The sequence below is a fragment of the Primulina eburnea genome, chromosome 1 (assembly GCF_022965805.1).
Source record: "Primulina eburnea isolate SZY01 chromosome 1, ASM2296580v1, whole genome shotgun sequence".
In the NCBI taxonomy this organism is placed as follows: domain Eukaryota; kingdom Viridiplantae; phylum Streptophyta; class Magnoliopsida; order Lamiales; family Gesneriaceae; genus Primulina; species Primulina eburnea.
In genome coordinates, this window is record NC_133101.1 from 10,222,821 (window position 1) to 10,241,550 (window position 18,730).

An 18,730-nucleotide genomic window follows, 5' to 3' on the forward strand; every position below is an offset into this window, starting at 1 on the left:
AACCGAGCGTGACATTTATATACCGGCAGAAGATCTATTAGTTGTTGAACAATTAAATATAGAACAAAAAAATGCTTACGATCAAATCTTATATCATGTTCTTAATGATTTACCAAATGCTTTTTTTTATTGATGGTCTTGAAGGTACTGAAAAAACTTTTTTATATAGAGCACTTCTTGCTACAATTCGATCAAATGATGATATGCAATTGCAACCGCAACTTCAGGAGTTGCAGCATCTTTGCTTCCAGGAGGCCGCACTTCACATTCGAGATTTAAAATTCTTTTAGAGGAAAGCAATATTAAATCTTGTAGCATTAGTATGCAACACATTAGCGACTTTAATAAAACTATCAAAACTCATTATTTGGGATGAGTCTACTATGGCTAGGCGTAAGGTCATTGAAAAATTCAACGAAATGTTACAAGACATAATGGATTCAAATTTTACTGTTTGGAGGTAAAATTGTTGTATTCGGAGGAGATTTTCGTCAAACATTACCAGTTATTTTAAAAAGTACGAAAGAAAATATCATAGATTCTTCAATTGTCATGTCACCGTTGTGGAACAAGTTAAATAAGATAAAACTCCAAAAAAATATGCGTGCATCATCTGATTCTTTCTTCTCATCTTGGCTGTTGAAAATTGGTGATGGAGTTGAAAATGCTAATGAAAACAATGAAATTCAAATCCCATCTCACATTAACATTTCATTTACAGATGACTTAACTTCTTTGAATACGTTAATAAAACATGATTTTCCCAAACATTAATTATTCAAATTTAGATTTTTCTTCATTTGTAAAACGCTCCATACAACAAGAAACGAATTTGTCAATGAAATAAATTATGTCTTTATTAACAAATTTCCTGGAGAAAAAACAATGTATTATATTTGTGATGAAAACACAAGCGATTGTGTTATACCAGATCAAGAAGCTTTATTACATTGTTTAACTCTTCAAGGACTTCCCCACACAAACTAACCTTGAAAATAAATTCACCAATCATATTTTTAAGAAAATATTTGTAAAGGCCCTAAAATTCGTGCTTGAAAATTTGCGGAAAAATTAAAAATTTTCTTTTAAACTAAACGGAGAATCAAATTCACAAAATAAACTGTTAAATAATGTTGACTGTTTTTTTTAAAAAATAGCAGCGGAAGAATTCTAATGTTTGCAAAGTAACAATTTAAAATAATTGAACAAGAGATAAAAATGTTTGAGCATAAAAATCGTAAGTGCTGAAAATGAGGTCCTCGGGTTCCACTACTGCCGACTCGAGCTGGCTCACTGGTCCCCGCCCTCGATCCTGACATCATCAGTACCTACAACAATCAAGTCTAGTGAGTCTAAAGACTCAGCATGCATATATCGTAAATAACAAGTAAATAATATAGTAAAATTTGAATGGGATAAGATGTCGTATCAGGAGTCATAAAGTGAAAATACTTCGCCATAAACAATTATAATACGTGCATAACTAAACTGAACATCGTAGTAAAAATGGTTGCTCCATCGAGCTCTGTCATAAATATCAAGTAATAATTTTCTGGTGAGATTATGGTATCTGCAAGTGGCCACTGCACTAATATAAACTGCAAAATGACCGGTGACTGGCGACCGGACCGATAACTGGCGATCGGATTTAAATATGCTCGTCTGATCAGACAAAATGCCACAGTATACTGGGTGGTACAAACTGAAACTGACCGGTAACTGGCGACCGGACCGATAACTGGCGATCGGATTTACAAAGTCTCCCATGATAGTGCTACGGCCACAAGCAATATCGCATAAATCTCAAAAATGAACATTTTAAATTTCTATGCACGTAATATAATTAAATGGCATCATCAAATCTGAAAAATTTCAATCTCATGTATTAAAATCGTTTACTTGCGATAATTTAAAAAAATATCTATATGACTTGATTGAAGAGTCAAAGGAGATATAAACATGCCTTGGTTTGTTTTGACAGAAAACAAACAAAATAACGACGCGGCGCGGCGGAGACGGAGTGCTCTTCTCTTCCTCACTTAATTCCTTTAAATTAAGCATGCACCATAATTATTATAATAGCGTAAAAATCGTAAACGTGATGCATGAACATTTAAAAATATCATGATTTGTGCTCAGGGCGCTGCTAGGACCAAAATCTCTCCCCGGGTGCAAAATGATCATTTTGCCCCTGGAAACCCAAATATTATCGTTTCAACCCTGGACCTCTAAAATTGACCCGAAACTTACCAAACTCCCTAAAATGTCTCAAAACATTTTTAAAAGTATTCCTAGACTTAAATTCGAGCCCAATTTTCAACTTAACCGATTCGTTTTAAAACTTGGACCGGAGTCCCGGTTTTATCCCGAATCGAACCAAAAATTAACTAAAGCTTTCCCAACTTTTTGCCATAATTTACAAACATTATAATACTCCTAAACCAATATCATTATGCCCCTAACTCACGGCTGAAATCCTCACCATACCATCAAAGCTCTCGGCCCCTCTTGCAAACTCATATCCCAACACATCACAATCCCTTAAATCATTCGGTCCACTCCTATCACCCATCACGTGTCCATCATTTAAGGGCCACCATTAAGACCTTATTTAGCCTCCTAAACTAACCCCACAAAGCTGCTGATAAATTCCAGGAGTTGTCCCAAAGTTCTCGGCTCTACCTTTTTATGCCACTCTTTGCATTATTCTTCCTCATATCTCACGTTTCTACCTCTTCCTACTAGACCAGCCCTGAACTCACCAACCATAGCCCTAGAATAGACCCTAAAGAACCTACCTTGACCACCCAATCATCCCCATGCAGTTTACAACACAGCACCCAACGCTAGCACCCAAGATGAGCCACCCGATGATCAATACCCCTCTCTCGGCTGTCACCAAAATCACCACCAGCCCTCCTAACAATCTCATAACTCCAACTTACCACCAAGAACAGCCCCTTAGCATCAACTACTGGCAGCCCTTCGCACAGATCAAAGAAACCGTGAGCAACACCACACAGAAATGTAATAATATAGTGCAAAACCGAAGGATCTCTCGAGTCCCTAATTATATCGGATGATTTCCTGAAGATATGCACACACAACATTAATATGGATGTTCATGATGCAGAAACAAAATAACAAGCATGCCTGATGAGTTTGTAGAACCAGAGCGTGGGAGGAGATCCGGGAGAAGTTTTCTTTGCAAAACAAACCAACAACTCAAGCTTTCGGCTGCTGGGTCTGAAACCGAGGGTGAGAGGTTCTGAATGGGAGTGTCGGCTATGCAAAATAATTAGGTTTAGGTTTAGATGATAATTAGGCAATATTTAAATAGCTAACACTCCATTAATGGGCCTTAAATTAACAATTAAAGTTTTAAAAAGATAATTAAGCCCAATAAGCTTAGAATAGGCCCATTAAATCCAAACACGCTCCCGAAAAATATATCGAGTTGAAAATGTTTTGAAAATAATAGCCGAACCAATAAAAAGTCTCCCGATTCGATAAAATTTGCGTACCGTTAAAAAATAAAGTCACGCGGGTAAAAATACCCCAAAAATTCTCCTTTTTGTAAAATACAGTTAAAAATGCTTTAACTTAATTTATAAAAACAAATCATGTAATAAAATAATTTTCTGAAAATTCTCCGGCCTCTGATCCTCGCTCGAACGTGAAATGCAACTTAAAATTCTAATGCACGAACTTTTAAAATTTCGTGAAGCAAATCCTATCATGCATGAATTATGCATAAAATAATTAAACATGACTTTATTAATTTATCTCAATACTCCATCTCCAGTCCGGCCTCACTTATTTAACTGAAAAGGTAGCAACTAAACTACTGCATGAAATAAATAAATTTAAAGAAAAGGATTTACATACTCATGAAATAAAATCATTTTAATTTTTAAATACTAGAATTATGCATGACTTATATGTAGTCTGATTTACGGGTTCTACAATCCTTCCCCCCTTAAAAGAAATTTCGTCCTCGAAATTCGCTTATCCTTGATAAACAAAAAGTTTAGACTCTTGATTCTAGAATCTTAATAATCCACGCTTCCGATGCGCTACTCTGATAAGATAAATACTCTGATAAGATAAATATTAAGATGTCCTTACGTCTCCTCAATCCTAAATAAATTTGTCTATCAAAATCCTCGTTTGTCAATCGCAACTTAAAACAACTTATGGTGACTTAGTTCTATTCGATGATAGCCCCGAATTTTGACTTATCCCGCAATCCCTCATACTAGAGATGGATGTCCAAATTTAACACACTTTACTTTCCTTATAATATACCCAAGATGTTCATTGACGTATTATACTCCAATATTGAAATCTTAACAACATCATTTCTTAACTTTATTGAACTCAAGATACGTTAAAGCTTTAAGTCCAAGTATTGGCATTCATGCAGTTCGACTTAGGAGATGTTAGCACCAGAATTTTTTTATCGACTTCTGTCCTGGGGTAAAACACTTAAAAGTTAAACCTTATCTCAATCTCATAATAATATTAGACTAAGACACTTGAATCGAGTCTTTATCTTACGGCACTAAACTTACGTAACTTATTATTTACAAGTGCATCCCGGATGTAAAATTGTTGTAAATCTTAAACCTCGAATAAAGTTAATCCATAAAACTCGATTATACAACATCGACCTTCTACCTGAATAACAACATTTCTAGCATCAAATACCTGCTCAAACTATTCTCTTCCCAATTACAATATAGTTGAGGCCTAGAACTCTGGACTTCCTCATTGGAACAAGTGTCTCATTCTTATGTGTCCTTAATGCTTACTTAATTCTAGCATATAAACTTAATAAGTTAGCCCATGGTCGCATTATACTAACTTTAATAAATCAATTTCAGTTATAAACCATAGAATTCTAGAATCCCCATATCAAGCTTTTAGATTTCTTACTTGATAAAAAAAATCTTAATATTCATCAATTGATAACTTATATTGAACACAACTAATTCCCTTTTGTTTTTATTTCACTCAAAATTTCCGTATGAACAAATATTCCATAAATTTGAAATTCAAACTTACCTAATCTAAATAGCTTTGAATAAAATAATTCCAATACGCATATCCGTTTAGTCCCAAGTTTGTTAATGACTTCCAAAATTTCTCAAGACAGGGTGTCCACCTCACCTCTTACGTGCGTCTACCAATTAAACTAACCATCATCGTACCCAACTTTCCTAAAAAAAAAAATTTTAAATTCTCACAAGGTATAATCTTAACTGTTAAGATCATGACTAAACTTATGATACATCAAACTTATGTTCCCAAAAAAAAAAATTACTAACTCAATGTTTATCCTTATAACTTAACTAACCGATCAAATTTACCTTAAATCGTCATCACTTTAAATTTCTTAATTTGCCACAACATTATTTCACTAACGCTTAAATTTTCACGCCTAAGATTGATTCATCCTACGATGTCCTTGGTTACCATTCATTATAACATTATAACCCAAATATCTAAATATTCTACATTTCCTTCGAGCATAAATAACCGAAAATTCCTATCATTTAAACTGTTCAATTCTCATTTACTACTAAATAAATTCTCAAATTTCTTAAAATTGTAGAATTAATTCTTACTTTCCTCGAATATCATCCAATTTTTCCCTAAATCTCGAAATTCCACAATTACCCATTAGTTCTCAGTATTCTCAATTTCATTTTATAGATTTCCGGCATCATAAGGATCAATAGCCTTAAGTTTATTAAACCCAAAATTAATTCCCATAACACATCTTCCATTTCTATAAATACTTAAAATCCCAAGTGTTCTTCAAAAATTCGCATTTAATCCTTAAAATTTTGCAATATGACCCTTACAGTTCTCCAAATTTACATTTTGGCCCTACAACTCTTCGAAATTTGCATTATTGTTCCCATAAAATTTTCCATGTTTACCTCATTAAACATTTAAATTCTCGAACTCAAAATTAAATCCCAAAATTTGGTAAATTCGAAAATAGTCCCTTAGAATTTTGTTTTAGCACTTAGGTTCTCCAATTATTGGTTATTAAAATTAGATCATTAAGATTCTCAGTTCATGCAATTCAATCCTTAAATCTAACTAGATAGAGCATGCATCCTAAATAAATTCTACGTCTTTATACTTCCAAAGATCGTCGTAGTCTTCGAATCATTAAATCCTCAAAATTTAACTAAACTAGCAACCCCGAACCATCTATATTTTCTTAAAAATCTACATGCCACAAAAGCATTCATAATTGCCAAGTTTAACTTATGGCCCACAAGTAGAACATCGGTACTACTAACCAAAAATCAATATGCTTAAATCGTTATCAACATCTCGTAACGCCCAAGAATACGTCTAGGAGGCATACTGTTCCATACATAACCCATACGTAACTAACATGCATAATTCCATAATTTATTTTAAATAATCACTGAAATACTGAAAATCTGGAAGCATGCTGACAAAATAAATTCATGCTTTAAATAAACTGCTGAACAAAATGCTGAACTGTAAAACTTACAGACCGAAGACGTGACTTCGTGAGCTTCTCGCGGTCAGTAGTAGTGTAACCCTTTACAAGAACATAGGCTCTGATACCAACTGTAAAGGCCCTAAAATTCGTGCTTGAAAATTTGCGGAAAAATTAAAAATTTTCTTTTAAACTAAACGGAGAATCAAATTCACAAAATAAACTGTTAAATAATGTTGACTGTTTTTTTTAAAAAATAACAGCGGAAGAATTCTAATGTTTGCAAAGTAACAATTTAAAATAATTGAACAAGAGATAAAAATGTTTGAGCATAAAAATCGTAAGTGCTGAAAATGAGGTCCTCGGGTTCCACTACTGCCGACTCGAGCTGGCTCACTGGTCCCCGCCCTCGATCCTGACATCATCAGTACCTACAACAATCAAGTCTAGTGAGTCTAAAGACTCAGCATGCATATATCGTAAATAACAAGTAAATAATATAGTAAAATTTGAATGGGATAAGATGTCGTATCAGGAGTCATAAAGTGAAAATACTTCGCCATAAACAATTATAATACGTGCATAACTAAACTGAACATCGTAGTAAAAATGGTTGCTCCATCGAGCTCTGTCATAAATATCAAGTAATAATTTTCTGGTGAGATTATGGTATCTGCAAGTGGCCACTGCACTAATATAAACTGCAAAATGACCGGTGACTGGCGACCGGACCGATAACTGGCGATCGGATTTAAATATGCTCGTCTGATCAGACAAAATGCCACAGTATACTGGGTGGTACAAACTGAAACTGACCGGTAACTGGCGACCGGACCGATAACTGGCGATCGGATTTACAAAGTCTCCCATGATAGTGCTACGGCCACAAGCAATATCGCATAAATCTCAAAAATGAACATTTTAAATTTCTATGCACGTAATATAATTAAATGGCATCATCAAATCTGAAAAATTTCAATCTCATGTATTAAAATCGTTTACTTGCGATAATTTAAAAAAATATCTATATGACTTGATTGAAGAGTCAAAGGAGATATAAACATGCCTTGGTTTGTTTTGACAGAAAACAAACAAAATAACGACGCGGCGCGGCGGAGACGGAGTGCTCTTCTCTTCCTCACTTAATTCCTTTAAATTAAGCATGCACCATAATTATTATAATAGCGTAAAAATCGTAAACGTGATGCATGAACATTTAAAAATATCATGATTTGTGCTCAAGGCGCTGCTAGGACCAAAATCTCTCCCCGGGTGCAAAATGATCATTTTGCCCCTGGAAACCCAAATATTATCGTTTCAACCCTGGACCTCTAAAATTGACCCGAAACTTACCAAACTCCCTAAAATGTCTCAAAACATTTTTAAAAGTATTCCTAGACTTAAATTCGAGCCCAATTTTCAACTTAACCGATTCGTTTTAAAACTTGGACCGGAGTCCCGGTTTTATCCCGAATCGAACCAAAAATTAACTAAAGCTTTCCCAACTTTTTGCCATAATTTACAAACATTATAATACTCCTAAACCAATATCATTATGCCCCTAACTCACGGCTGAAATCCTCACCATACCATCAAAGCTCTCGGCCCCTCTTGCAAACTCATATCCCAACACATCACAATCCCTTAAATCATTCGGTCCACTCCTATCACCCATCACGTGTCCATCATTTAAGGGCCACCATTAAGACCTTATTTAGCCTCCTAAACTAACCCCACAAAGCTGCTGATAAATTCCAGGAGTTGTCCCAAAGTTCTCGGCTCTACCTTTTTATGCCACTCTTTGCATTATTCTTCCTCATATCTCACGTTTCTACCTCTTCCTACTAGACCAGCCCTGAACTCACCAACCATAGCCCTAGAATAGACCCTAAAGAACCTACCTTGACCACCCAATCATCCCCATGCAGTTTACAACACAGCACCCAACGCTAGCACCCAAGATGAGCCACCCGATGATCAATACCCCTCTCTCGGCTGTCACCAAAATCACCACCAGCCCTCCTAACAATCTCATAACTCCAACTTACCACCAAGAACAGCCCCTTAGCATCAACTACTGGCAGCCCTTCGCACAGATCAAAGAAACCGTGAGCAACACCACACAGAAATGTAATAATATAGTGCAAAACCGAAGGATCTCTCGAGTCCCTAATTATATCGGATGATTTCCTGAAGATATGCACACACAACATTAATATGGATGTTCATGATGCAGAAACAAAATAACAAGCATGCCTGATGAGTTTGTAGAACCAGAGCGTGGGAGGGAGATCCGGGAGAAGTTTTCTTTGCAAAACAAACCAACAACTCAAGCTTTCGGCTGCTGGGTCTGAAACCGAGGGTGAGAGGTTCTGAATGGGAGTGTCGGCTATGCAAAATAATTAGGTTTAGGTTTAGATGATAATTAGGCAATATTTAAATAGCTAACACTCCATTAATGGGCCTTAAATTAACAATTAAAGTTTTAAAAAGATAATTAAGCCCCATAAGCTTAGAATAGGCCCATTAAATCCAAACACGCTCCCGAAAAATATATCGAGTTGAAAATGTTTTGAAAATAATAGCCGAACCAATAAAAAGTCTCCCGATTCGATAAAATTTGCGTACCGTTAAAAAATAAAGTCACGCGGGTAAAAATACCCCAAAAATTCTCCTTTTTGTAAAATACAGTTAAAAATGCTTTAACTTAATTTATAAAAACAAATCATGTAATAAAATAATTTTCTGAAAATTCTCCGGCCTCTGATCCTCGCTCGAACGTGAAATGCAACTTAAAATTCTAATGCACGAACTTTTAAAATTTCGTGAAGCAAATCCTATCATGCATGAATTATGCATAAAATAATTAAACATGACTTTATTAATTTATCTCAATACTCCATCTCCAGTCCGGCCTCACTTATTTAACTGAAAAGATAGCAACTAAACTACTGCATGAAATAAATAAATTTAAAGAAAAGGATTTAAATACTCATGAAATAAAATCATTTTAATTTTTAAATACTAGAATTATGCATGACTTATATGTAGTCTGATTTACGGGTTCTACAATATTAATCCAACCGAAGGACTTTGTAATGGTACACGTTTACTTTGCAAGGGGTTTAACAAAAATGTTATTTATGCTGAAATTTCAGTAGGCACACAATAAGGAATACCTGTTTTCATTTCTCGAATAACATTAGAATCTCCACATGATGATTTTTCATCTATTCTATTTAAAAGAAAACAATTTCCAATTCGTTTATGTTGTGCTATGACAATTAACAAAGCACAAGGGCAAACTTTAAATTTTGTAGGTATCTATTTAAAAGAACCAGTTTTCTCACATGACCATCTTTATGTTGCATTATCGAGAGCTAAAAATATAGATCAAATAAAAGTGTTTATTAAACCATCAACACCATTAGTTCAAAATACTAACTACACGAAAAATGTAGTATACCGTGAGGTTTTGGATGTCACACATCCTTATTGACAGGTAAATTCTTATTCTGTTTATCATATTAATGTGAAAATTATTACGTATAAAGGTACATTATATATGTAGATATACATATGGTAAGGTTTGTTAAGATAAAATTATTAGTTTTATATAAAAAAAAATTGTATGCTCCCAACTACACATTTTATTTTTAGAATCGTTTCTTTGCGCAAATATATAGTTTGGTTTCATACTTAGATGGTATTTAAAAAACTTTAATTCGTACAGCGAATTTTAACAAACAAAGAACTTGTAATAATTTTTATTATTTGCCCATACATTATCTTATATATAAATTACTTGTGCTTATTACTTCTCTTTTGTTCTTACGTTCAGGTCATTAGACGACAAATGTACAGCCCTTGTAAATCTAAAACAATATTTCCACAACTGTTTGTCAAAGTGTTGGTTTCTGAAAAAACTCCAATTCGTTTCTAAAATGGAGAAGACAACAAAAGCTTGTTTTTGTTGACAAAGAGGTAAAATACATTGTGTATTCCCAATAGTATTTCAATCTGGAATTGCTTTTTACTTTACCTATTTATCTCCATAGAATGGAAGCATGCAAGGCATAATTTATGACCAAGATGTTGAGCAATTAGACAAATTACTTCAGTTATACAGGACATACTACCTTAAGAATGCCATAATTAAAGAAATAACTAGCAATTCTCCAATTTTTACATCTGTAAAATATCAAATGTTGCTTAGTAGAAGTATTTATGTTAAGCTTGCAAATGAAGAAGAACAAATACCTATCGACCATGCTTACCAACTGACGCCTTTTGCACAATGTCCTGAATTAGCGGATGTATCCACTAAACAAATCAGTTAAGTTCTTGTTCCAACACTCTTTCATAACATGCAACTATATTATATCCAGATTTATTGATGCTCCTTATTTTTCAGATTTATTATGCAGCGTGGTACATGTTTTCCCACCACGGTTTGTTGAAAAAACAAAAAGAATTTACAGGAATTTGTTATCATGAACGAAGAGTAAATTGCTTTAAAAAAAATTCCACAATATTAATTGCTTTTCTTAATCATTTTCCAAGTAATTATGTACCCCAGAAAATAACAAGTTTTTTTATCTCGACAAGCATAGACCATTAATTCTCACTTTATTGGAAGAATTTCTCCAAACCGAAGCACTTTTTTTGACTCAAAATGTTCACACTCTGCCTGTGATCTTAGGGATGCAACTTTCTGTCAACACATTTTACGGTACACTCGGCTTTATTTAATGTTATCTCATAGTTAGAAAAAGTAATTTCTACAAGGTCATACATATTATTTGATATACTTTAGTATGTTTTAGTTAACAAATCTTGTTTAAGCTGATAAAAATTTATTAATACTGTGAGGTTATCAATTGGTACAATACCAAATAACACCATTCTGTTTGACCCTCCAATACAACGGACTGTTCTCCTAAAACGATAGTAATTCGTATTTTTATGTATCTATATTTGTGTTAACAGTAAAATAATATCTTTTTATGTATCTATATTTGTGTTTGCCTAAGGGAAAAATGTCTCAACTAATTTTTTCCAAAACAAAAGTTAATCAAAGAAACTAAAAAAATTTGAAGCAAGAACTTTGCTATTACGTTTGTTTATATTCAAGAAATGTAATATATGCCTATCAAAGCCTAACAACTGATTAGAAATTTTATTTTTAAGATTTGAGTATGTAGGTTTAGAACTACATATTCATAATTCGTAAGGGGATTTTTTTTTTTTTTTTTTTGGAATGTATGGTTTGTAAAGGTGATTGTTGAATGTTTACAAAAAAAAAACATTATTTAACGTGATTTAAAAGTTGGTTCAGTAAAGATCATTCTAAAACTATGTGACAAAATAACGAATAAAAAAAATACGAATTATCATCGTTTTAGGAGGTTAGTCCGTTGTATTGGAGGGTCAAGCAGAATGGTGCTATTTGGTACTGTACCAATTGATAACCCTACAACATTAATAAATTTTTATCAGCTTAAACAAGCTTTGTTAACTAAAACATACTAAAGTATATCAAATAATATGTATGACCTTGTAGAAATTACTTTTTCTAACTATGAGATAACATTAAATAAAGCCGAGTGTACCGTAAAATGTGTTGACAGAAAGTTGCATCCCTAAGATCACAGGCAGAGTGTGAACATTTTGAGTCAAAAAAAGTGCTTCGGTTTGGAGATATTCTTCCCATAAAATGAGAATTAATGGTCTACGTCTGCCAAGATAAGAAACCTGCTATTTCCTGGGATACATAATTATTTGGAAAATGATCAAGAAAAGCAATTAATATTGTAGAATTTTTTAAAAAGCAATTTACTCTTCGTTCATGATAACAAATTCCTGTAAATTCATTTTTGTTTTTTCCACAAACCGTGGTGGGAAAACACGTACCACACTGCATAATAAATCTGAAAAATAAGGATTGTCAGTAAATCTGGATATAATGTAGTTGCATGCTATGAAAGAGTGTTGGAACAAGAGCTTAACTGATTCGTTTAGTGGACATATCCGCTAATTCAAGACATTGTGCAAAAGGCGTCAGTTGGTAAGCATGGCCGATAGGTATTTGCTCTTCTTCATTACAAGTTTAATACAAGTACTTTAAACGACATTTGATATTTTGCAGATGCAAAAATTGGTGCATTGCTAGTTATTTCTTTAATTCGGGCATTCCCAATGTAGCATGTCTTGTATAACTGAAGTAATTTGTCTAATTGCTCAACATCTTGGTCATAAATTATGCCTTGCATGCTTCCATTCTATGGAGATAAATAGGTAAAGTAAAAAGCAATTCCAAATTGAAGTACTATTAGGAATACACAATGTATTTTACCTCTTTGTCAACAAAAACAAGCTTTTGTTGTCTTGGAGTTTTTTCAGAAACCAACACTTTGACAAACAGTTACGGAAATCTGGTTTTAGATTTACAATGACTGTACATTTGTCGTCTAATGACCTGAACGTAAGAACAAAAAAGAAGTAATAAGTACAAGAAATTTACATATTATGTAATATAAGATAATGTATGGGCAAATAATAAAAATTGTTACAAGTTGTTTGTTTGTTAAAATTCGTACAGAGGTATGAATTAAAGTTTTTTAAATCCCCTCTAAGTATGAAACCAAAACTATATATTTGCGCAAAGAAAAAATTCTAAAAACAAAATGTGTAGATTGGAACATACAATTTTTTTAATAAAACTAATAATTTTATCTTAACAAACCTTACAATATGTATATATAAATATATAATGTACCTTTATACGTAATAATTTTCACATTAATATGATAAACAGAATAAGAATCTACCTGTCAATAAAGATGTCCGACATCCAAAACCTCACGGTATACTATATTTTTCGTGTAGTTATTACTTTGAACTAATGGTGTTGATGGTCTAATAAACACTTTTATTTGATCTATATTTTTAGCTCTCGATAATGCAACATAAAGCTGGTCATGTGAGAAAACTGGTTCTTTTAAAGAGATACCAACAAAATCTAAAGTTTGCCCTTGTGCTTTGTTAATTGTCATGGCATAACATAAACGAATTGGAAATTGTTTTCTTTTAAATAGAATAGATGAAAAATCATCATGTGGAGATTCTAATGTTATTCGAGGAATGAAAACAGGTTTTCCTTCATATGTGCCTACTGAAATTTCAGCATAAATAACATTTTTGTTAAACCCCTTGCAAAGTAAACGAGCACCATTACAAAGTCCTTCGGTTGGATTAATATTTCTTCAAAATGTGATTGGTAAATTTATTTTCAAGGTTAGTTTGTGTGGTGAAGTCTGTGAAGAGTTAAACAATGGAATAAAGCTTCTTGATTTGGTATAACACAATTGCTTGTGTTTTCATCACAACTATAATACGTTGTTTCTTCTCCAGGAAATTTGTTATTAAGAGCATAATTTATTTCGTGGACAAATTCGTTTCTTGTTGTAAGTATGACGCGTTATACAAATGAAGAAAAATCTAAATATGAATCATTAATGTTTGGGAATACCATGTTTATTAACGTATTCAAAGAAGTTACGTCATCTGTAAATGGAATGTTAATGTGAGATGGGATTTGGATTTCACTGTTTTCATTAGCATTTTCAACTCCATCACCAATTTTCAACAGCCAAGATGAGAAGATAGAATCAGATAATGCACGCATATTTTTTTGGAGTTTTATCTTATTTAACTTGTTTCACAACGGTGACATGACAATTGAATAATCTATGATACTCTCTTTCGTACTTTTTAAAATAACTGGTAATGTTTGACGAAACTCTCCACCGAATACAACAATTTTACCGTCAAACAGTAAACTTGAATCCATAGTGTGTCTTGTAACATTTCGTTGAATTTTTCAATGACATCATGTCTAGCCATCGTAGCCTCATTCCAGATAATGAGTTTGCTAGTTTAATTAAAGTCGCTAATGTTCTTTGCTTACTAATGCTACAAGATTTAATATTGCTTTCCTCTAAAGGAATTTTAAATCTCGAATGTGAAGTGCGACCTCCTGGAAGCAAAGATGCTGCAACTCCTGAAGTTGCGGTCGCAATTGCTATATCACCATTTGATCGAATTGTAACAATAAGTGCTCTATATAAAAAAGTTTTTTCAATACCTCCAACACCATCAATAAAAAAAAGCATTTGGTAAATCATTAAGAACATGATATAAGATTTGATCGTAAGCATTTTTTTGTTCTATATTTAATTGTTCAACAGCTAATAGATCTTCTGCCGGTATATAAATGGCACTCTCAGTTTGTAAATCTTTTGTCAATCTATCGTTAAAATCTAAGCTTACATCTTTGTCTGGATGAAAGAAGTCTTCCAAATTTTGCCCATGGAATGAAGGTAGTTTGTCAACTATGTCTAAAACCATGTGACTAATCATTTTTAGAGCAAGAGGTTTATTCCGAGCAAAATCTTCTGGGAGAATCTTGGAATTTTAACCATAGATGAATGCGATTTTTTGGGCAACAAAAATGAGAATAGTATCAAATAATTGTCGTGAAGCATGAAGCATTAAAGAACAAGCAGCTTCTTCGATACACATTTCAGCAGTGTTATCACTTTCTATTAAGCCTAATGTTAGTGTTGCTTCTCTGAATATTGTAAAAGTCACCTCATTGATCGTCCTCAATTCTTTAAAAGAAGCTGGTTTTCTAACATGCATTAGCAACAACTATAAATAAAACTTCGGCCTATGACTATAAATAAAACTTCGGCCTATCACAATCTGAAGGCCAACAGCTAAAAATTCGGCCTATGACCTCTTTTTTTCTACGTGGTTCCCACTCTTTAGAATCGTTGTGCCAAGTAAAATATTCAGGAACTCAACATACAAACAATTCAGGCTTTGAGCGTAGATATTGTATTTGTTCATACGGAAAAATTTTGTCAACATAGTTTTCTTAAATGTTGGATTGTTAACAATGCTGTACGACGCCTGATTGGCAGCAAATGTCACAACATGTTCATTTTCTAAATGAATTGGTAAACATATCACAGCTGGATATACATGATTAAGGTCGAATCCGAAAATGCGCCAGATGGATTCAAGGGGTCAAATCCATCTTGCAGCTTGGAAATTTTTTGCTTCGTCAATAATGTGATTATGTTCATCTCCAAGTAATGTATAAAAAATCTTGTCATGATCCTTATATATGTATTTGTAGTTATATTTTACAGCTTGAATTGTTGAACATATTTCAACATTAATATGACAATTAAATTTAGCAAGCAAATATGGATTGTAAGGAACAACCCAACGATTATCAAGTTGTGAATCCCTTATAGTAATAACACGCTTGTCATCTCGCCGACGATATATACATCAATGGATCAGCCTTAGTTTTTTTTCATCAAGTCTCTGTGAAGCACGTCTTATTTTTTTGGTTTCAACGCATATTTTTTTGCAACCTACGATCTTCTGAGCAAGCATATTTTCGTTTACGAGAGTTTTTAGTCTTGTTGATTTCTATTGCACTATCTTTTCTTTGTCGCGGCCTAATTGTTATTTTATAATATCTAGCAGTTCAAAATGTCTCATTCTAATATTTCTTGATTCACTGATATATGGAATTTTTAACTAATGCTAGATATGACACTTTTGTTTGAAAAAAGAAACACACAATAAGTAACTGTAACCGATAGTTTGACATCAAAAAAGCTCATAGTTAAAATCTTTCTACGGTAATGAAGATTAAAAGGGAAAAACACATATATATAGTAAAAAACCAAAAATACTAAAGCGTAAACTAATAAAATTGTCAATAAAGATCGAACCTGTATGTAGTACCAAAGGACAAACTCGACATAGTCTTAAGCTATTGAAGCTTCTTATTGATCGCAATTTGTTTCTATATAACAAAATGCAAAATAAATAAATACAAGAGCAGAACAGCAGCCTATTTTTTTTATCAGTATAGGCATCCACATCCAAAAAAAAAAAGGCAAGCAAAAACTAAAATCAAGTACGACATAGTTAATAGACAATCAGAAACAAATAAGCCCAAAGAAATGTAAAAAAAAAAAAAAAAAAAAAAATCGTTCTACAGGAAAAGATGTACCAAATTATTTTCTTTTAGTAATTAAATTAAATAACAAAAGCCAAAACAAGAGAAAACCAAAGGATATCTACTCAAACAAAGGAAAATGAAAGGGCCGCTAAAAAGACACGAGGAAAACGACACCAAAACAAGGCGGGCAAGACGACGAGCAAAACTTCCTAACATGATTACTGTAGTTGTGAGGGAGGGAAGGAGCTGGGGGAAAAAAAACAACAGAGCCGAAAAGAATGGAGGGGGACACCCATCTGATCTAGACAAGGAGGGGAAAACACATGAAAAACAGCATAATCAAAAAGAACGAGAATGAAGAGGAACAGTCACCTGTCGAGAAGATCGAAGAGCAAACGAAACCTTTAAGGAGGAAGGAGCACAAGCAGATGGAGTTTTGTAAAAGACCGAGCAACAATCGCAGCAACCGAACAAAAAAAGAAAACAAAAAGACACAGGTGAGAAACAAGGAAAGGTGGCAAAACCAATTAACCTCCTATCAACAGCACATTTTTTTGACTGGTGGAGAAACAAATGTACGACACGTATTTTCCCTTTTAACCGGCAACCGCACCTAAACAGACCAAACTAAACTTATTCCCACTTTCGTATGAGTAGATTAAAGAAGAGATTTAGGATTGAAATATCAACACCATAGAGTAAGATCAACTTGCGGGTGATAATAAACAACTAGTATTTCATATGTGCAGAGATTATATCTCGTGTACAGTATGATTAAAAATTGGATAAATAAAATTTTGACTATGCAATTAAAACATAAAAATAAACTAATTTGCCAGTGAGTGATAAAACATTCGAAAAAATATTATTATAAATTATGAAAAACTTTTTTAAATACAATATTTCGTTGAGTTTTGTTGGTTACCGTCTGTATCACGTATTAAAATTTTGAGGTCCTTAGGATTTGTGACTCCAGATACAATGACATATAGCTGGTCATGGCTGAAAACATGTTTTTTAAAAAAATTTCCTATATGAGATAATGATTGTCCTTGACTTTTGTTAATTGATTTTGCATACGATTTGTCTTCGTTGGAACTTAAAAAGAAGTCTTGGATCAGAAGATATTAATGAAATCCTTGGAATAAGCACTATATGATCCACATTACTTCCGGTAAGAATTTGTCCTTCCAAAACATGGTTCCCAATCCTCTTTATAATCAATCTAATTTCATTCCATAATCCAAAAGAATGATATATGTTCCGTAACATAACCGGGATTACAGCCTTTAAAATTCAGCTCATGACTCGGAACTCCAGAACATCTAATTCCATTTAAGATTTAAGGTGTATGCACTTTGTGCAATAAATCAACATTTTTATCTGGATGGCATGACGAATCGGAACTTAAACACAAATTTCTTACGGAATTGTTTAGTGATGTCATGTATTCAATTATGAACTGAACAACATCGAGAGTCGATGTTAATATAGCTCTTTGCTGGAAGTATGTTGTATCACTTACCGTACTACCAAACAAAGGATGTTCTCTCTACAATTGTTGCAATAGGATCATTACAACCTTTCAACAACATTTCATTTGGAATATCAATGGTCGCATAGCCATAATTTGGTTCTTTAGTTTTTTGTCTCCTATATCTGCAATCCATCCAATCCAATCCAATCCAAAAATCTCTTAATTTCATTATTTATTTCTTCAGAAGCCAAATTCTTAAGTCGCATATATAAGTCAATCTCAAAACTATATAGTGTCTCCACATATATGATGAATTAATAGTGGCATGAACAATATCATGTCTACTGCCCTTTAGAATAACAAAAAAAATCCGTCGAAAATAACCATGAAATACAACTGTTTTGCCTCCAAAAGGGAGTTGAAAGTCTTAAGGATTTGCAAATCTCCTTAAGTCGCGCATGCTTCTGTCAAGTGATTCGAAACAAAACTTGTGCATCATTCGAGCTTCATCCCATGTGATAAGCTTGGATTTCACAATAAGTTCCGCAAGATGACTCTCTTGTTTGATATTGCTTGTGGATTCTTCATTAGGATTAAAAAGAATTGCAAAGCGATAATGAGAAGTTCTTCCACCAGGAAAAAAGAAGAGATGTGATACCACTTGATGCCGCATTTAACACAATTTATCCCTTCAATCTCAAGGCTGCTAATAAGG

At 33.3% G+C, this 18,730-nt stretch overlaps 1 protein-coding gene across 3 annotated transcripts; it reads right to left on the reverse strand.

The window, feature by feature from the left end:
• Window positions 1-11,498: 11,498 nt before the first annotated feature.
• On the reverse strand, window positions 11,499-17,088 carry LOC140827316 (uncharacterized). Of its 3 annotated transcripts, XR_012116951.1 has the most exons (6): window positions 16,911-17,088; window positions 16,306-16,379; window positions 12,846-12,968; window positions 12,500-12,771; window positions 12,103-12,420; window positions 11,499-11,963 (listed from the first exon to the last, which is right to left on the reverse strand). XR_012116951.1 is itself a non-coding variant. In XM_073189967.1 (5 exons), exons 2-5 carry the CDS (start codon window positions 16,335-16,337, stop codon window positions 11,884-11,886), a joined length of 360 nt encoding a protein of 119 aa, XP_073046068.1. In that variant the 5' UTR covers window positions 16,338-16,379; window positions 16,911-17,088; the 3' UTR covers window positions 11,499-11,883. The 3 variants fall into 3 exon arrangements, 1 of the variants encoding a protein (XP_073046068.1); XR_012116950.1 differs by having other exon boundaries at window positions 12,103-12,771; XM_073189967.1 differs by lacking the exon at window positions 12,500-12,771 and having other exon boundaries at window positions 12,103-12,227.
• Between the last annotated feature and the right edge of the window lie 1,642 nt (window positions 17,089-18,730).

Excerpts from the sequence above, each read along its gene's own strand:
- LOC140827316 (XM_073189967.1), bottom strand. The coding sequence starts at position 16,337 with ATGTCGAGTTTGTCCTTTGGTACTACATACAG. Across the intron at positions 12,969-16,305 it reads TCCTTTGGTACTACATACAG|GTCATTAGACGACAAATGTA; the intron begins GTTCGATCTTTA and ends TCTTACGTTCAG. Across the intron at positions 11,964-12,102 it reads TTCTGTCAACACATTTTACG|GGTTATCAATTGGTACAGTA; the intron begins GTACACTCGGCT and ends TTAATGTTGTAG.